The following is a 21553-nucleotide window of genomic DNA, read 5'->3' on the forward strand; positions in this document are numbered from 1 at the left end:
GAACTGTTTGGATCACTTAGTCCAAGTGGCCTGCACAGGACTTCCCTCTTGCCCCTCCCACCCCTTCCCTTCCCTTCTTTTTCTTCTCTTTTTTCAATTCTATCCTCCTTACGTCTCTTCCTTCCATGGGCTCTCTTTCCTTACTTTCTCTTCTACCTCCTTCCTCTCCCTCTTTCTCCCTTCTTACCAGTTTTCTCGTTGCTATAGAGTTCTACTTTTGTGGAAATCCTGGGGCGAAACCTAGTCACTGAATTTAAGATCTGCTTCTTTCTTTTGATGTGCTAGCTCGAGGTCTGCAGTCCGACCTTTGATAGCACTGCACCCACATTAGTTAAAGATTGTCTTATCAATATGCTGCTCCACTTTGTTTCAGTTTCTAATAATGCCACATATTGTCTAAAGTATACTGATTTACAATTAATATTAACATTCATGATGATCATAAGCCTCGGATGCCAGACGATCAGTAATGCCCCTTTTAGAAGCAATGGCTGATGCCTCCCAAATGACGGCACATGTCACATAACTAAGGCTGGCTGGTTGAGGTTACGGGAGACCATTGGAGGCCACGTATAAAGTATACCAAAATTTTACAGGTGTTTCAGGGACCAGTATTTATCATGCATACAGGACAGTGTGACTACCCCCTGAAGACATGACATACAATCCCTGCAATACAATTACTACAAGTAAAGAACATATGTAATCGATAACTACAATCCTGCATTTAGTTAGTCCAAATTCTCATGTCTGTTTACTGAGCAACTGATTACTGATCAACTGATCAACTGATCAACACCCTACATAATTGAAAGACTGGAAATTTGATATATAAAGTATACAGAGGAGTTCCACCAGCACAAAAGTAAAAACACATGACTAGAGAGGAATAAGGCCTGGATTCACGTGGCCTTATGAGAGTTGCACCCAAGTAAATGGGACACAACTTGTACTGGTCAGCACACGGACCTCAGTCCAATCTCCACAGACACTGCATGTCCTATTCTCGTCTGAAAAAAAAACAAAACAAAAAAAGACCTACTTTTCCAATCCACAGGATGCCCCTTTTAGGGGTTTATGCTGATAAGAATGTCCAGTCCAGTTATGGTCCATGAAAATAGAACAGATGTTAATCCATAAGTATTACAGTATTGCAGCCATATGTGCTGCGCATGTCCATTTTTACTCCAGTGTCATCCTTGTGTTAGGTTTTTTTGTGTGTGTGTGATGAAAAAAATAAAAAAAAGAAGGTGGCTTAATTTTTTTCTAGCATTGCTTAGCAATGATCCATAAAAACAGAGCACACACAGATGTCTTCTGTTTTTTATGCATACATGTCTGTACAGCTCCCACTGCCTGCACTGGGTAATGGGTCACTGACACGGGACGCTGATCGCTCAAAATTCGTTCAAACAAATGAATTTGAGCAATAATCATGCAGTGTAAATGCACAAAAAAAAACTGCTCACTTTTCGTTTACAGGTTTTTAAAGCCGGCTTTCAGTCAGCTTAAAACATTGCTGGATCTCAGGGGGTGAAGCGTTGAGCGAGAAGCCCACGATCCAGCGGTGACCTCAGTGCTCTTGCAGTCTTTTACCAGACTGTCGGCCTGTGTAAGAGGCCTATAAGTATGCTGCCTGTGTTTATACAGTTGCATATAAGGAAAGCACACAAACACGAAAAATCAGCAGTGCGAATAAACCTTAAAGGAGATGTCCCGAGGCAGCAAGTGGGTCTATACACTTCTGTATGGCCATAATAATGCACTTTGTAATATACATTGTGCATTAATTATGAGCCATACAGAAGTTATAAAAAGTTTTATACTTACCTGCTCCGTTGCTAGCGTCCTCGTCTCCATGGTGCCGACTAATTTTCGGCCTCCGATGGCCAAATTAGCCGCGCTTGCGCAGTCCGGGTCTTCTGTAGTCTTCTATGGAGCCGCTCGTGCCAGAGAGCGGCTCCGTGTAGCTCCGCCCCGTCACGTGCCGATTCCAGCCAATCAGGAGGCTGGAATCGGCAGTGGACCGCACAGAAGAGCTGCGGTCCACGAAGAAAGAGGATCCCGGCGGCCATCTTCAGCAGGTGAGTATGAAGACGCCGGACCGCCGGGATTCAGGTAAGCGCTGTGCGGGTGGGTTTTTTAACCCCTGCATCGGGGTTGTCTCGCGCCGAACGGGGGGGGGGGTTTAAAAAAAAAAAACCCGTTTCGGCGCGGGACATCTCCTTTAAGGAAAAAAAAAATAACCTCAGCATTTTTCCCATGATGCAACTGGAATATAAAAACTTTAAATATTTCTCAGCGTGGATTTATAGACAATCCTCCTTAGGATGAAGAGTGCGGACCTACACTGCGGTTAAGATATCACATTGCTCCTTATTGGGTTGTTCCACACACAGTGGGGAATATTCATAAAAGTTTTTACGCCAGTTTCTGACAAAGTTGCAAATTTTTGGTGAAGGGGGGATTTGCACAACAATTTGAAACTTTTCAGCTTTTTGCGCTACCTCTGCCAGTTTTGTAAACAGTAGGCAAGGCTACTGGTTCGGTCACCAGGACTGGCTTCATTACATTAGAAGTCCTAATATGGAATTTGTAGGTGGAACAATCGTTGCAGAACCTCCTTGTAAAGGGCTGATCAAACAGCTTGGAAATAGCTTATATGCTCCTCCCCTTTGTGATGGGGTGGGTCTTACCCTTTCTAATCCCCTGGCACAGTGAGAAGAGGTAGGAAGAATTAATGGGTTAAATGTTAATCAGTTTAGCTTTGATCAGATATAGTACAAATGCCCTAATGTAAACTAGAAAGGAAACAAGAATTAGCATTACCTATTCTGAGCCCCAACACACCCCCTCCGCAAATTCTGCTGTTATGGCTTCCGCCTGATTTGCTTAGATAATAAAGACAGCCCCGAGTTTATTCTAGCATGGAATGTACTAACAATGCCACCCTCTGTATCTACCGGGTGAGCTCACCGGCTTCTCTCCTTCGTGAATACTCACAATGATCTTTTATTATCTTCATTCATCCTTCACTAGAATTTGTAACAAACTTGGTGAACAGGCTTATTGTGGCTGCAGCGGCCTGAAATAGGAACAACTTCTTTATTGTCATTTCCTTTCTCTCGGATGGCAGGATGACAGGGCAGGTCTGCCTTTACTTATGGGTCAGTCTAGTGAACTAGCAAACATAGATTATGTAAAAGGAAATATTGCACACATTACCTTAGCGTGAAGAGAAACCACCATCAAGGAAGGAGAACTCTCTAGTATGAAAGAGCTGAAAGTTTTGTAATGATTAACTAAATACAAGACTGGAATAGTTTACTACTGCCTAGGTCAGAGGTATGAACTGTCTGTCTGTCCGAGACCGCACTGCCTCTAGCCAAGACAACTGTATGTGTGCAAGTAATGTGCATGTGTGATATGTGAAGATGACGTTTATATTATGTGCAGAATGTACACTGTGTATCACAAAGCGTACACTTCTTAATCACTCATCTGATGAGGACCCAACACAAAGGTTTCATGAAGTGGCAAAACAAATTCCAAACTTTAGTCCTGTGAAATCATGGTACGTACTTGAATATATAATAGCAAAGGGACCTCCACATTGGTTTGCCTTTGGCATTTCATTTATTCGAAATAGCTGGCACCTTTGCATCCCATTGATCCCATCTCACTGGATAATTTTCCTGAGCATGAATCCCTCTCCCTCTCCCTCTCCCTCCCTCCCCATCCATCCATCCATCGCAGTTGCCATCCTGGGACAGACTTTCTACTATTGCGTAATACATGCATATAAAATCTAAGTGAGAGTAATAAAGCTCTGTTCACACTATTGTTGGGGCTTGTGCTTACAAGCGCACTATACCAGAGCAGTTGTATGGTGGATACCACCAACACCCAATGGACCTCACTTACTTATAATGGGAGTCTTTAGGTTCTGATTTTATGCAGCATAAACGATGATGATGAACGATGAGTCTAAATAGCAGCCGTTCAATATGGATGGGGCAAGTGAGGAGTAAAATCTCCTGCAGCCGCCCCCCTACTGGCCGCTCTGTCAGATAGCCAACGATACTCACTCCTGAGTGACAGCACGGAAGCAAGTGCACACAGGGACGAGTGTCGGGCATCACTTGCCCGACATTCATCTTGTATAAATGGGGCTTTAAGTGCTACTGAACACTAATGCCCATTAGCACATTATTAGCTTCATTTACATGTACATGAGCCTTAGGAGCTGCTTGCAGAACACAGCAGGTGGTCTGAGCTCAGCAATCAGCTCTTTTGTTCTTGCACAGGCTGTCAGCTGAATACAATGTAATCAGCTGCTCTTGTGGAGAACACAGCATGCAGTCTGTGTTATCTACACTCTGGCTGAATGATGGATTTTAAGCTCACTTAAGAATCATCATTAGACCAAAGTGTGAACAATGGTAGCATTTACACACAACGATTATCGCTCAAAAAACATCGTTTGAACAAATTTTGAGCGATAATTGTTGCGTCTAAATGGGGCTTTACTTGCACTATAATATAGAGGAAAACACGTGCAGTGACCAAATGGTCAACGATAAATCATTAGGTTATTGTGAATTGGATCTTTTGGGTGGACCTAAAAACCATCATTTGTCTGCTGCAAATCCTTTGGCACAAGGATTGACTAGAAACATGGCCGTGATCCAAAGAATGATCAAAACTAGCGAAATATTGTTCAGTGGAAATGCATGCCAAGCAAACTATGTAGGATCACTACTAGAGATGAGCGAACGCGTTCGTCCGAGCTTGATATTCGTGCGAATATTAGGGTGTTCGGGATGTTCGTTATTCGTAACGAACACCATGCGGTGTTCTGGTTACTTTCACTTCCTTCCCTGAGACGTTAGCACGCTTTTCTGGCCAATTGAAAGACAGGGAAGGCATTACAACTTCCCCCTGCAACGTTTAAGCCCTATACCACCCCCCTGCTGTGAGTGGCTGGCGAGATCAGGTGTTCGCCTAATATAAAAGTCGGCCCCTCCCGCGGCTCGCCTCAGATGCGGTGTGAGTTAGATGAGGGACAGTGCTGTTTATACCGGAGCTGCTGTAGGGAAAGAATTGGTAGTTAGTGTAGGCTTCAAGACCCCCCAAAGGTCCTTATTAGGGCCACTGATAGCTGTGTGTTGGCTGCTGTTAGCAGTGGCATTTTTTTTTTCTCAAAATCGGCTCTGCAGAGCGTTGCACCTGGCATTAGGGACAGAAGTGCTGCTTAGGCAGGGAGAGTGTTAGGAGTGAGTGTAGCCTTCAAGAACCTCAACGGTCCTTTCTAGGGCCATATTTATCCGTGTGCAGTACTGTCCAGGCTGCTGTTAGCTGTGCTGCATTTTTTTTGGGCTTCTCAAAATCGCCTCTGCAGAGCATTCCACCCTCCATTGATACTGCAGGGAAAGAATTGTATAGGCAGGGCCACAACACAGTTATTATTCATAGAATATACGCAGTGCTGCCTTTTGGTGGGAAAAAACTGAAAACAAATCTATTTGTCCAGCCTCTGTCCGTCCTAACGCCTGTGGACACGTGTGAGCTGCGTGAAAAACATTGCTAAATCATACGCACCCAGCTACGCTTTACTGCTGGCTTCGCCATTTGCTTTCCTTAATTGGGAAAAAAAATACCTGCTCTGCCAGAGTTATAATAACTCTGCTACCCTCACGTTCTGTGACACATTAGCAGGGACACAGCACAGTTATTAAACTTCTCATGTTCATTGAATATACGCAGTGCTGCCTTTTGGTGGAAAAACAAGTGAAAACAAATCTATTTGTCCAGCCTCTGTCCGTCCTTACGGGCGGTGGACACGTGTGAGCTGCGTGAAAAACATTGCTAAATCATACGCACCCAGCTACGCTTTACTGCTGGCTTCGCCATTTGCTTTCCTTAATTGGGAAAAAAAATACCTGCTCTGCCAGAGTTATAATAACTCTGCTACCCTCACGTTCTGTGACACATTAGCAGGGACACAGCACAGTTATTAAACTTAGATTATTCATTCACTAGAGGCAGTGGGGCCTTTCGTTTTCAAAAAAGGGAAAAAATTATATTTGGCCTGCAGTCTTGCGCCAATTTATTTCCTGCCTGTGAAATCAAATCACTGGTAATACAGCATGCTGAGGGGTAGGGGTAGGCCTAGAGGACGTGGACGCGGCCGAGGACGCGGAGGGCCAAGTCAGGGTGTGGGCACAGGCCGAGCTCCTGATCCCGGTGTGTCGCAGCCGACTGCTGCGCGATTAGGAGAGAGGCACGTTTCTGGCGTCCCCACATTCATCGCCCAATTAATGGGTCCACGCGGGAGACGGTTATTAGAAAATGAGCAGTGTGAGCAGGTCCTGTCCTGGATGGCAGAAAGTGCTTCGAGCAACCTATCGTCAACACGCAGTTCTGCGCCGTCCACTGCTGCAAATCCGAATCCTCTGTCTGCTGCTCCTCCTTCCTCCCAGCCTCCTCACTCCACTACAATGACACCTGCTCAGGAGCGGGAACACTCCCAGGAACTGTTCTCGGGCCCCTGCTTAGATTGGGCAGCAGCGGTTCCTCTCCCACCAGAGGAGTTTATCGTCACTGATGCCCAACCATTCGAAAGTTCCCGGGGTCCGAGGGAAGAGGCTGGGGACTTCCGCCAACTGTCTCAACAACTTTCTGTGGGTGAGGAGGACGATGACGATCAGACACAGTTGTCTTGCAGTGAGGTAGTAGTAAGGGCAGTAAGTCCAAGGGAGCAGCGCACAGAGGATTCGGAGGAAGAGCAGCAGGACGATGAGGTGACTGACCCCACCTGGTGTGCAACGCTTACTCAGGAGGACAGGTCTTCAGAGGGGGAGTCAAGGGCATCAGCAGGGCAGGTTGCAAGAGGCAGTGCGGTGGCCAGGGCCAGGGGTAGAGGCAGGGCCAGACCGAATAATCCACCAAGTGTTTCCCAAAGCGCCCCCTCGCGCCATGCCACCCTGCAGAGACCGAGGTGCTCTAAGGTCTGGCAGTTTTTCACAGAGACGCCTGACGACCGACGAACAGTGGTGTGCAACCTTTGTTGCGCAAAGCTCAGCCGGGGAGCCAACACCAACAGCCTCACCACCACCACCATGCGCAGACATATGATGGCCAAGCACCCCACAAGGTGGGACGAAGGCCGTTCACCGCCTCCGGTTTGCACCCCTGCCTCTCCCCCTGTGCCCCAACCTGCCACTGAGATGCAACCCCCCTCTCAGGACACAGGCACTACCGCCTCATGGCCTGCACCCACACCCTCATCTCCGCTGTCCTCGGCCCCATCCAGCAGTGTAGTTCAGCGCACCGTTCAGCCGTCGCTTGCGCAAGTGTTCGAGCGCAAGCGCAAGTACGCCGCCACGCACCCGCACGCTCAAACGTTAACCGTCCGCATAGCAAAATTCATCAGCCTTGAGATGCTGCCGTATAGGGTTGTGGAAACTGAGTCCTTCAAAAGTATCATGGAGGCGGCGGCCCCGCGCTACTCAGTTCCCAGTCGCCACTACTTTTCCCGATGTGCCGTCCCAGCCCTGCACGACCACGTCTCCCGCAACATTGTGCGCGCCCTCACCAACGCGGTTACTGCCACGGTCCACTTAACTACGGACACGTGGACAAGCACAGGCGGGCAGGGCCACTACATCTCCCTGACGGCACATTGGGTGAATTTAGTGGAGGCTGGGACAGAGTCAGAGCCTGGGACCGCTCACGTCCTACCCACCCCCAGAATTGCGGGCCCCAGCTCGGTGCTGGTATCTGCGGAGGTGTATGCTTCCTCCACTAAAGCACCCTCCTCCTCCTCCTCCTCCTCTGTCTCGCAATCAAGATGTGTTAGCAGCAGCATGTCGCCAGCAGTCGGTGTCGCGCGGTGTGGCAGCACAGCGGTGGGCAAGCGTCAGCAGGCCGTGCTGAAACTACTCAGCTTAGGCGATAAGAGGCACACGGCCCACGAACTGCTGCAGGGTCTGACAGAGCAGACCGACCGCTGGCTTGCGCCGCTGAGCCTCCAACCGGGCATGGTCGTGTGTGACAACGGGCGTAACCTGGTGGCGGCTCTGCAGCTTGGCAGCCTCACGCACGTGCCATGCCTGGCCCACGTCTTTAATTTGGTGGTTCAGCGGTTTCTGAAAAGCTACCCACGCTTGTCAGACCTGCTCGTAAAGGCGCGCCGGCTCTGCGCACATTTCCGCAAGTCCCACACGGACGCTGCCACCCTGCGCACCCTGCAACATCACTTTAAGCTGCCAGTGCACCGACTGCTGTGCGACGTGCCCACACGGTGGAACTCTACGCTCCACATGTTGGCCAGGCTCTATGAACAACGTAGAGCTATAGTCGAATACCAACTCCAACATGGGCGGCGCAGTGGGAGTCAGCCTCCTCAATTCCTTTCAGAAGAGTGGGCCTGGTTGGCAGACATCTGCCATGTCCTTGGTAATTTTGAGGAGTCTACCCAGGTGGTGAGCGGCGATGCTACAATCATTAGCGTCACCATTCCTCTGCTATGCATCTTGAGAAATTCCCTGCAAACCATAAAGGCAGCTGCTTTGCGCTCGGAAACGGGGGCGGGGGAAGACAGTATGCCGCTGGATAGTCAGGGCACCCTCCTGTCTATTTCTCAGCGCGTACAGGAGGAGGAGGAGGAGCATGAGGAGGAGGGGGAAGAGACAGCTTGGGCCGCTGCTGACGGTACACCGGCTGATTGCCTGTCATCCTTTCAGCGTGTATGGCCTGAGGAGGAGGAGGAGGAGGAGGAGGAGGATCCTGAAAGTGATCTTCCTAGTGAAGACAGCCATGTGTTGCGTACAGGTACCCTGGCACACATGGCTGACTTCATGTTAGGATGCCTTTCTCGTGACCCTCGCGTTGCACGCATTCTGGCCACTACGGATTACTGGGTGTACACACTGCTCGATCCACGGTATAAGGAGAACCTGCCCACTCTGATTCCCGAAGAGGAAAGGGGTTCGAGAGTGTTGCTATACCACAGGACCCTTGCGGACAAGCTGATGGTAAAATTCCCAGCCGACAGCGCTAGTGGCAGAAGGCGCAGTACCGAGGGCAAGGTAGCAGGGGATGTGCGTAGATCGAGCAGCATGTACATCCCAGGCAGTGCAACAGTCTTTAAGGGCCTGGCCAGCTTTATGGCTCCCCACCAAGACTGTGTCACCGCTCCCCAGTCACGGCTGAGTCGGCGGGAGCACTGTAAAAGGATGGTGAGGGAGTACGTAGCGGATCGCACGACCATCCTTGGTGACGCCTCTGCCCCCTACAACTACTGGGTGTCGAAGCTGGACATGTGGCCTGAACTAGCGCTGTATGCCCTGGAGGTGCTTGCTTGTCCTGCGGCTAGCGTGTTGTCGGAGAGGGTGTTTAGTGCGGCTGGGGGAATCATCACAGATAAGCGTAGCCGCTTGTCAACCGACAGTGCCGACAGGCTAACACTCATCAAGATGAACAAAGGCTGGATTTCCCCAGACTTCTGTTCTCCACCAGCGGACAGCAGCGATACGTAAGCAATACGTAGGCTGCACCCGCGGATGGAAGCTACGTTCTCTCTCACCATCCAAAACGGGGACATTTCTGCTTCATCAATCTGTGTCTAATATTCCTCCTCCTCCTCCTCCTGCTCCTCCTCCTGAAACCTCACGTAATCACGCTGAACGGGCAATTTTTCTTAGGGCCACAAGGCTCACTCAAATAATTTTTCAGAACAATTTTTATAAGTTTCAATGCGCTTAAAAGCAACTTTAACTTGAACCAATTTTTCGTTACACTGGGCTGCCTCCAGGCCTAGTTACCACTTAAGCCACATTAACCAAAGCGATTAATGGGTTTCACCTGCCCTCTTGGCTGGCCATGGCCAATTTTTGGGATGTACATTAGTACTGTTGATACAGCAATTTTTGTGGGCCCTCGCCTACAGTGTAATCAAATTAATTTTTAGGCCACCTGCATTACAGCTGACGTTACCTCAGCTGTGTTGGGCAATGCAATGGGATATTTTTATGTACCGCCGGTGGGTTCCAGGGAGCCACCCATGCTGTAGGTGCACACTGAGTTTTTAATACATCTGTACACTTCTAAAGAACCCGTCTGACTGGGGCATGCAGTGTGGGCCGAAGCCCACCTGTATTACGCACGACATTACTACCTCAGCTGTGTTGGGCAATGCAATGGGATATTTCTATGTACCGCCGGTGGCTTCCTGGCACCCACCCAGGCAGTGGGTCCACAGGGAGTTTAACCTACATGTGTCCACTTGTAAAGAACCCCAGTCTGACTGGGGCATGCAGTGTGGGCCGAAACCCACCTGCATTAACCCTTTCCAGTCCACTGTGTGACCTGTGAAGACATTAGGGTTTAAGGCTGTACAGCTCCGTTGTTGGTAGACGTCCGTCGGGGTTCTCTTACTGTATATTGCCAGCCTCTCTGCTGTCGGAGCCTATCCTACGTGTCAGCTCATGCAGTACTGGCTTTAGCCAGCATATAGCGCCGTTGTATAACAGCAGAAAAATAGTAAGCCCCCTAGGAAAACCATATACAAATTGGATTGGAAAGGGTTAAGCACAACATTACTACCTCAGCTGTGTTGGGCAATGCAATGGGATATTTCTATGTACCGCCGGTGGCTTCCTGGCACCCACCCATGCTGTAGGTGCACACAGAGTTTTTACTACATCTGTACACTTATAAAGAACCCCAGTCAGACTGGGGCATGCAGTGTGGGCCGAAGCCCACCTGCATTAAGCACGACATTACTACCTCAGCTGTGTTGGGCAATGCAATGGGATATTTCTGTGTACCGCCGGTGGGTTCCAGGGAGCCACCCATGCTGTGGGTCGACAGGGACTTCACAATAGGGAGTTGTACCTGCCTGTGTCTATGAATTAAAAAGCCCGGTCTGACTGGGGCATGCAGACACCTTGACAGAATGAATAGTGTGTGGCACATAGGTTCCCCATTGCTATGCCCACGTGTGCAGCTCCTGATGGCGGTGGCACAGGATTCTATTTCTCATTGCTTCTGTACAGCATTGTGGGCTATCGCTCCGCCACTTTTAAAGAGGGTCGCTGCCTAGCCGTGCCAACCTCTGCAGTGTGTGCCTGCGGTCCCTCGTCATGGCAGACGCAATTCTAAATAGACATGAGCGTGGTGTGGCATGAGGGCAGCTGAAGGCTGCCCAGGGACACTTTGGTGTGCGCTGTGGGGGGGGAGGGGGGGCGGTTGGGCAGCATGTAACCCAGGAGAAGTGTCAGTGGAGTGTCATGCAGGCAGTGATTGTGCTTTGTTGGAGGTAGTGTGGTGCTTAGCAAAGGTATGCCATGCTAATGAGGGCTTTTCAGAAGTAAAAGTTGTTGGGAGGGGGGGGGGGGCCCACTCTTGCCGGTATTGTGGCTTAATAGTGGGACCTGTGAACTTGAGATGCAGCCCAACACGTAGCCCCTCGCCTGCCCTATCCGTCACTGTGTCATTCCCATCACTTTCCTGAATTGCCCAGATTTTCACACATGAAAACCTTAGCGAGCATCGGCGAAATACAAAAATGTTCTGGTCGCCCATTGACTTCAATGGGGTTCGTTGTTCGAAACGAACCCTCGAGCATCACGGGAAGTTCGTTCCGAATAACGAACACCCGAACATTTTGGTGTTCGCTCATCTCTAATCACTACTTTACTGCTGGTCGCATGCGCATTCCAATTCATGCAGTAACAATAAAAAGATTTTAAGCTCACCTATTCCAGCATTGCGATTTGCAATAAAAGCATCACAAAAAACACTGGTAACAATTAGTGCAAAATATTCACTAAAACCAATATGTGTCTTTATATAGTAGTTATGTGACATTTATTTGATGTTTATGCATATATATATGATATTTTTGCAATTTTTATATGATATTTGTGTGTTTTGTGTGTGGAGAACAATTATGCAAGAATTGTGGTATTTATGCAGTTTGTGTGCTATGTTTGTGTGACATGTATGTGATATGTATGCATATATTTATTATCTTTTTGCAATTTCTATATGATATTCATGTGGGTTTTGTGCAATATTTATGCATTAGTTTTGCAACATTTCTGCAGTCTATGGCGGGAGATGATCCATCTGGGACACAGTTTTCCAACTTATAGAATCATAGAGTTGTAAGGGACTTCCAGGGTCATCTGGTCCAACCCCCTGCTCAGTGCAGGATTCACTAAATCATCCCAGACAGATATTTGTCAAGCCTTTGTTTGAACACTTCCATTGAAGGAGAACTCACCACCTCCTGTGGTAACCTGTTCCACTCATTCATCACCCTCACTGTCAGAAAGTATTTCTAATATCTAATTTGTGTCTCCTCCCTTATTATAAATGGAAAACTGTGTGCATGTTTTTCCATTTATAATAAGCTAAAGTAGATTCAGTTGTCTTTATGCACTAAAATTAATATAGTATTTATGTGACAGTTATGCAATATTTATGTGTATATTTATGATCCTTTTTCGATCATCATGTGATATTCATGCAATCTTTGTTTGCATAGAAGAACTCTGCATGATTTTTGTGCGATATTTATGTGACATTTATGCGATTTTTGTGTAATATTTATGTGCTATGTATGTAATATTCATGTGGATGTCTATGATTTTTTGTGATCTTTATGTAATATTTATGCGATATCTGTGCGATTTTTACAATATTTCTGTGGATATGTATGCAGTTTACAACAGATGAAAATCCATCTAAGACACTGCATGTTTTCCATTTATAATACCCTGAAGTAGATTCAATTTGCTGTTATGCACGAAAATCTGAAACCAATCTGTGTCTATATATGGTATTGGGTCAGGGCAGTGGTAGAAGGTATGTGCATATCTAACTAAATAATGACCTCATTAAAGGGGGACATGCACTTGGTTTTAAAAGCTTTTAAAGGAGATGTCCCGAGGCAGCAAGTGGGTCTATACACTTCTGTATGGCCATAATAATGCACTTTGTAATGTACATTGTGCATTAATTATGAGCCATACAGAAGTTATAAAAAGTTTTATACTTACCTGCTCCGTTGCTAGCGTCCTCGTCTCCATGGAGCCGACTAATTTTTGGCCTCCGATGGCCAAATTAGCCGCGCTTGCGCAGTCCGGGTCTTCTGCAGTCTTCTATGGGGCTCCGTGTAGCTCCGTGTAGCTCCGCCCCGTCACGTGCCGATTCCAGCCAATCAGGAGGCTGGAATCGGCAGTGGACCGCACAGAAGAGCTGCGGTCCACGGAGGAAGAGGCCATCTTCAGCGGTGAGTAGAGAAGTCACCGGAGCGCGGGGATTAAGGTAAGCGCTCCGGTGAGCTTTCTTTACCTCCCTGCATCGGGGTTGTCTCGCGCCGAACGGGGGGGGGGGGTTGAAAAAAAAAAAAACCCGTTTCGGCGCGGGACAACCCCTTTAAGTTTGCATTTGTGATAGTGCTGTTAAGCTGTGAGAAAGGCTGTTTTTTGTCCGAAACGTGTCTAGTGGTTTTATCTGTGTGTCCCACTATGTAATAAGAAGAGAATAATAAAGGAAGAAAAGGCTTTTGCACTGAGAAACCCGACTTACTTATTTCTTATGGAGAATCCTTCAAATTTGTCTTTCAGTGTATAAGGACGTTAACCCAGCCGAGAGCTTTAGATCTAATTAGGAAGAATTGGGGCTTAACTAGAACAATATACCACAAACACCACGACCACGATAACAAATGTGAACTTAGTGCAATAAATAATGAGCACTAAAACTGCCTTGGATGCAATGAACTCTATATACTACCCTGATGGCATTGCAGCGTTTGACAGTATACATATGAGAAGGTGGTGTGGAAAAAGCAGATAAGGAAGTGAAGACCTTGTTGTTAAGGAGCATCCCTACCAGCAATCATCAGTAGGTTAACACAACAGACTGAGAAAGACCTATATTGGTCCTTTTTATAGTGGCATACATCTGAAAAGGAGCAGAAAAATCTAGGAACTTGTTAATATTCCCTACAATGTGACTAGAAAGTGCGTGCATGAATCAGTCTCTTCAACCGGACCTCAGAATCCACCAGCCAGGAGAGAATGTACTGTGCTACCAGACTTCTAAGCTAACTGGGAATTCACTTGAGTTGACAGCAGATGGCTGGAAAAGTGCTTTCGTGTATGGGAGAAAAGTTCTTGCAGAAATGACTGGTAGCATTCAGGGAGAGTTGTAGAAGTAAAAGTAGTAGGCTACTGTCTCTAATGCACCTTTGACTCTTTTGACCTCTATGGCCTGCAACAGCAGCAGTACCGGTACCTGCATTGACAAGGACAGCAGCCACAACAACTCAACAACCACTAAGGTTTACATAGGCTGTTGTGGTAAATGGGGAGAAAAAGCAGGAGATGTGAATTCTCTATTTGCAATAGCGTAACAAAGACATTTCCGACAAGAGGACAAGTCAGACGAATTGCTTTTTGCATTACTTGGACAAGTCCACATGATGGCCATGATAAATAGGGACCAAGTTCCTGTGTTCCTCCTCACGCACACGCTTAGTCGTTTTGGTCCTTCTCATAGAATTTGAACGTGCAACGGGCATGCTCGTTTGCCACTATATTTAATCTCCTAATCACCATGGTTACGTGGTTGAGGAGAAGATGTGACAAAGCTCCTGTATCACTTTATTTTGATATTTTGTACTGGTTATGTAAATTTTTTTTTGTAGCCAGTGCTTGACACATGCTATAGGAGGTGGCGGACCATGTTAGAAATTTTGCTATGGGGCCCAAGAGTTACTTTACCATTTATGCAATTGCATATAGTATTTTATCAGATCGCAGCTGCCATTCATGCATTAAAGGGGGTATTAAATTGTACTCTACATATAAATGTCACAATGATCTTGCCAAACAGATAACTTTTCATAAAAACAGGATTTTTTTTAAGAGTTGCCGGTCTCAAGCCTGACTTTCTCATCCCGTCTCTTAACAATATTTCAGGAAACCAAGATGAAGTATTCTCATCACCCTTTTGAAATAATCTTGTTAGCACATCCAGCTCGAGCAGGAAAAAAAAATCTGTGGTGCCCATGTCAAGATGTCTTTGTTGACAGCACTTGGCTTTCAGTGGGAACAAAGTAAGCGTTGGTTTTTGGTTGCGTTTTATTTGGTAAACCTTTCATATTAAAAAGTCAAAATTGAACTAAATGTACCTACAGGGTACAGACTGATACTGTTAACCTCATCCCTCCTAGGGAGAATGCATCGTCTAGGTTTATTACGAATTAACAATCTATACTGAAACGTATTTCCATATTGCACATTTTTCAATTCTATTTTATATACACAATTACAGGGATTATAGACCACTTTTCCAATTTGCTTTATAGTAGAAATCTTGGTCAGAAAAAAAAGACATCTTTAGAAAAGTTTTGTGAACATGATCTGTGTCGTGTGCTGGGCATGGAGGGAGAGGAGGTGAGCTGCCCTAATACCAATAATGAATCCTGTGCTATAATAGAGGTGCTACATTCATTGTAATTCTTCCAGTGATGATAATGGGATGACTAATGACATCACCTTAAAAGGGGATGTCTACCCTGCTTTCCACTGATTACATATCCTCTGGATAGGTCATCAATAGTTGGACAGGGTTCTTCGATTCGGGACCCCCGTCCATTGTCTGGCCCACTGTCCAGTGCAGTGGGCCAGATGTAGTCATCGGTGGACAAGGAAGAAAATGCAGGCACTGGCTTAACTCCCATTGATATCAATGGGAGCGCCACACTGGTGCTCCATTTCCTGCTCTCCTCTGCTGGTCAAGACTGGAAGAAAGGTCTTGACCATGACAAAAGCAGGAAGTGAAATAGTACTGACACTCTCCCATTGATTTCAATAGGTGTGAAGCATGCGCCTACACTTCCTGTGCTGACCGCTGATGACAGCAGTTCGGACGATCAGCTGATGGATGGAGGACCTGAGTGGTGGCCCACCGTCCATCAAAAATTGATGGCTTATCCAGAGAATCGGTTATAAGTGAAAAAGAGGGCAAACATCTTTAAGTCTGAAACTGAAAGGGAGGAGACACAAATTAGATATTAGAAAAAACTTTCTGACAGTGAGGGTGATCAATGAGTGGAACAGGTTGCCACAGGAGGTGGTGAGTTCTCTTCCAATGGGAGTCTTCAAACAAAGGCTGGACAAATATCTGTCTGGGATGATTTAGTGAATCCTGCACTGAGCAGGGGGTTGGACCAGATGACCCTGGAGGTTCCTTCCAACTCTACCATTCTATGATTCTATGAAGTCTACACAGCACTAGCTGAAAAGTTATCTCTATAGAAAAGAAAATATGAGCCTACTGTGTGGACTCAGTAGCCACAATGAAAACATGTACATTTTTTTAGCTTTTTAAAAAACATTTAACATAAAACATTGTGTAAATAAGAGGTTCCTTTCTAATGATAAATTTAATTGAAGATGTGAATGGACAACAATGATGAAAACATATTGGGAATGAATGATCACATGCATGATCATTTGGTTACGCACAGTCTGAATTAGCACATGTGAAGGCCATTTAAACAAGCAACAATCTCATCAATTGGGAATCGTCAAATGGCTCAGACCAAGCTGTGTAAAACCTCCCTAAAACCCAATGTACATAAGCAGGATTTAGGATCCATATCACACCAATCTAAAACATGTAAACCAACTATATCTGCCTGTGATGTTATGCTCAAGTCTTTCTTAAATTCCTCTTGTATACTTATTCACATGTAATATTACACAGGAATGTTGGGTGAACCCTTAATAGGGTATATGATGAGGGTGAAACAAAATTTTTTTGATAGGTAATGTTGAGCTAAAACAAATGGCTTCCAGATACATTATTATATGTTATGTTTCCCTACACTAGCTCAAGGATAATGTCAATGGTAATTATTTACGAATGTTGACAACCATGTATTCAGTAGACCTAAATTATGACAAAACAGATAATGTTAAAAAGGAATCTATCATCACCCTTTAGCGCCATTAACTAAGTAATGGTGTCATAGGACAGGTCCCGAGAAGTGGCTTGTATACTTTCTCTTCTCTCCGTTCCCGTGCAATTACCCATGGAAGTCTGCAATCAGTCTGTGAGCATGACTCTCTTCTTCAGGCTGTGCATGCACATTTGGTCTCTATTGGAGTGCATGCACACCGACTGAAGAAAAGAGTCACACTCACAGACCGAGCACCGACTTTCACAGCTGACCACGGAGAAGTGGGGAGCTGGCTAAGTAAGCAAGGCACATCCCCGGACTCCTCAGGACCTGCTCTATGAGCACTAAAACTTAGTTTATGGTGCTCATAAGTTACGACCGGTCCTCATTAAATTAATTTTGTGTTGCCTGTGTCAAAATTTCCACCCAAGTATAAAACCTGAAATTTATTTGGGGCCAAATATGCCAGAATTCTTGCTCATTTTGCACCAAAAAAACTGGCATACATGTCTTGCACCATATTTATTATGCATTTTGGACACTTTCTGTACCTCATTCATCAGGGTGTGACTTATCGGGAAAGAGGTGTAGCTTTGTGAGAAAAGGGAATGTAACTTAAATTTGATATTGTAGAAAAGAAAAAAACTACTGATTTATCTACATTAAATTTGATATTGTTCTGTCAACATTTTAGCACAAAAATCTGCCAAAAACTAAGCCAACAAATCTTGGTCTGAGATGGTCCAAATTTTGACTAGACAGTCTAAAGCAGAGCTGACAGTGTCAAAGTGCAGCATCATTCATAACTATCCAATTTCTAATCAATAGTTTAAATAGGGTTTCAATACGTATACATAAGTCATAGTAAGATAGTATAAGACCAGCTATATCACTGGAGCACAAGATGACCAGACTCAGGCTCACGTATTTTGGCCATGTAATGTGAGCAGAGTCACTAGAAAAATCTATAATGCTTGGACAAAGCAGTGGCAAAAGAAGACCTGGCTGCCAAAGAACACGATGGCTGATACTGTCAGAGCGGATGCTGGCATGGATATCACAAAACTGAAAGAACTAGTGCAAAAGCGAAAAACATGGAGGAAGCTCGCCTGTAGGGTCGTCGTCGGTCGTGAACGACTAACAACAACAAGATAGTATGTAAGGCTGAAAAAAACACATGTCCATCCTGTTCAGCCCATTACCCCCCAAAGTCTCAACTAGTGATAACATTATACAAATGATTAGTCACAAGTGCTGCTACATCAAATCAAATCAATCAAGAATTGTCAGCGTAAAATCAACAGCAATCCTCACTCTCACCTCTAGGCAATAGCAGGAACTGCAGGTTGTGACCTATTAATTGGTAGTCAGGAAGCTCATAGTGCCCACTTTTTTTTAAAGAGCACTTACCTGACTGCCACTGACTACACAATTGAATATAGAAAAAAAGAGGAAGGTTCATTTCTCAATAGAAGGTTTCTAATTCTACACTTCCACAAACAATAGTGGGGGCACATATTTTATCTTTGTAAAAACAACTGGACTCTACACCATTTAAAGTGACAGTGCACTCAATACTTAAAGAAACAATTTAAATACACATTGTGTTAATAAAAGCTTTGAAGAAAAATAGTTTTACCTGGGACAAAGAAGGAATATCATCAGTCACATCTTCTTCATGTTCTGGCTCTACAGCATTGATTCCGGTACGATCATCCGCTGCCTGTAAGGTTATGTTAAAAAAAAGTCTTTAGCTATATTAATTAAGGGTCTCATGTACCCCTTGAGAGGTGCAGCAGGAGCACAATTTACAGCATGTAAAACCAGGCCACATGCTGTGTGAGGGCAGAAGTTATCTAAACATCAATCACTAGTGTCAAACACGTTTGACCACATATTTCATACTGTGAGAAGGAGGATACGAGGCCTGATAATGATAGGTTTCAGAAAGAGACTGTTCTGCAATCCTTGCTGTCATGCAAGCAGATGCAAATAAATGCAGCATGAGCTTTAGGGCCCTATTACACGGAACGGTTATCAGTTAATCGCCTGATCATGCGAAACTGAACAAAACTCATTCAGTGCAAACATGGCCAATGGCAGATTTGCAAATACTAGTTTGTTTGCTTATTGTTTGTCATTCATTTTACGCAGGCATAAAAAAATGAAAATTATTAAACAGTGGAAACAGGCAGTTCTTCTTTGACCGACTGCCTGTTTACTGTAAATGGAGAAGGGTAGCTGGAAGAGATCTCCGGATTTCTCATCGCTCTTGTGTGAAAGCAGGGGAGTGATAATTGTTGGGACGGCTGTCAGGTGCTCCACAGTTATACCATGTAAAACCACCCTTTGTCTTACACAGGACAGATGACCGGGATAGAGTGGAAGCAAAACAGGATTTGAGGAGAAGCTGCAAATTGGTTGGAGGACAAGTTCTCAGGACAGACTTTCAGAAGAATACCAGCACTTTACATATAGCATGGAGTGATTCAAGAACATTGCATTATGGAATTGCTCATAATGCAACTTTATAATATATCTGGCTCCAAAACCAGAAGTCATTCTAACAGTATAGTGTCCAGTAATAAACATTTATGGCGGTTGAAGGTAGGAAATCCATGGAAGACCAGATTTTTTTGGAACTTCTCTTTGTGTCAGTGCATTGTGTCACAATGAAGTGCTACCTTCCAAAACTCAGTCATTAAATAAAACGTAGCTGAGAGTGTAAAAGTAGGGACACAGTCAGTACCCGGGCAAAGGTTGGACACTGGGAGGCTTAAAATTTATACCAAGTGGTATTAAAATGTGTAATTACTTTGAAAAAAAAGGCTCTTGTATTATAGAATCCTCATTTATCACAATAATCCAGTATTCTGGTGCTACACTAAGGAGAACATATAATGTACTCTTCGTATCCAAGCATCTGTCATTTTCCTGACCGTGTGTTCTGGTCTCTGGTATGACAAGTCAGAGATTTTATAATAATAATACAGCACATGCTTTTCAGTAAACCACAATTATGACTAAACCACCAATTAAACCATACAGAGTGAAAGTTCCCAAAACTTTCTTACCTCTACAACTAGTGTCGAGTCTTCTGTCTCCTCAGCCAACGATGGCAAGAAATAAGAATCCCTCCGTTGTACCTAGACACAACAAAACATTATGTCAGCAGAGTGAAGCATTACCCACAGGAACTAAAATTAAATGACCGCTCTACTTACTCAACCAAAAAATATTTGAAATCATAATATAGTCTACGAAAATACATGTACAATCCCTCAAATCTTTGTAAACTCAGCAGGCAATGCCAAATTATGTTTCCAAGGAGGCACTAGAAGAAATAATCTCAAAGGCACACCCTCAAGGGCATTTGTACCAAAAGGCAGACCCCACAGCTACTATCAGTCCCTTGGAATGAGAGGACCCAGTCCTGGTTGGTTCCTTCCCCTTTGCTATTGAGTGGCAAAAACCTGTACCTGAATTTCCTCTCCAGAGAAATTGCAAGATTAGCAAAGAAAGAGTGGGGAACTAGTTCAAGGGTTATGGAAATATAAATTATGTAAAATAATCCCATGTCCACTTTCAGTTGTATAAGAAATTCTTCAATTTTTACACACTTTGGTTGTATGAAGACCGATCTGTGGAATAATCCCCAAATAAGTAATACACCCCAGCAGAGGATGATCCACTGAAAGATCAGCTTCAGAGGGACCTCATGGGGCTCGTTGCACCTAGACTTCTACTAAGTCAGAACATGAGCTAATCTCCAAATTCTCCAGTAAACCAAAACACAAATTGTTGGCTCATAGCTACGTTTTGTAGCATGAGGCTTTTTCTTTTCTATTACGGAGTAGTAAGTAAGTGAACGCAAGCTTTAAAAACTGTTCTCCATTTTCTGACATTGCAGCTGAAATGTTTGTTACCTCCTGATGGATAATGCTCATGCCTTCAGTTATTGGAGACAACATTGACTCCAAGTCTTGGTCTTGTGGCTCCAGCCTTAAGCGTTCAAGCTGTTCATTAAGGGAGCTCCGCTGGGCAAGTAATATCCCTTCCTTCTTCTGGTTTAGTCTCTCCATTTGTTTTTTCATAGCTTCAGCCTTCTCCTAGGTAGATATATAGGAGCAAATTAACTATACATACCATGAGTGATCTAAGGAAGTCTGTGTTGAAAGAAGCTCTTATAGAGACTGTACCCATTTTAGCTCTTAGTGGTAGGGTCACAAGTGGTGGACCCTGCTCGGACGTATTGGAAAAGTTTTGTCTTCATAAGACATCCCCTTTAGCTTAATGATTTTTTTTCCTTTTTTTTACAATTGTGAACAGAGGGGATAGCCAACAGGAGGTACATTTAAAGGAACTGTACAAGAAAAAGAAATTTTTTTCTTCTAGAAACAGCTCCAATCATATCTGTTGGCTGCCAGGTAGTCATTTGAACGAGTCTGAACTGCAATACCAGACAACAAAAGAACCCTTTTTCCAATTCAGAATAACGCCTTTAATTACATTTTACACAGTAAATTATTCACACTATACACTTAAAGGTCAGCTTCACATGGCCGA

General features: G+C 44.9%; 1 protein-coding gene across 1 annotated transcript in view; it reads right to left on the reverse strand.

Annotated features, from left to right (window-relative positions):
• SYNE2 (spectrin repeat containing nuclear envelope protein 2) overlaps positions 1–21553 on the reverse strand; it is a 351232-nt gene that overhangs the window by 138329 nt on the left and 191350 nt on the right. The window contains exons 62-64 of the mRNA XM_066608185.1: positions 20914–21096; positions 20062–20133; positions 18627–18710 (exon numbers count right to left, since the gene is read on the reverse strand). Of these exons, the coding sequence (XP_066464282.1) occupies positions 18627–18710; positions 20062–20133; positions 20914–21096 (339 nt within the window). The remainder of the gene's footprint in view (positions 1–18626; positions 18711–20061; positions 20134–20913; positions 21097–21553) is intronic.

Source organism: Eleutherodactylus coqui, chromosome 6 (assembly GCF_035609145.1).
Source record: "Eleutherodactylus coqui strain aEleCoq1 chromosome 6, aEleCoq1.hap1, whole genome shotgun sequence".
Taxonomy (NCBI): Eukaryota; Metazoa; Chordata; class Amphibia; order Anura; family Eleutherodactylidae; genus Eleutherodactylus; species Eleutherodactylus coqui.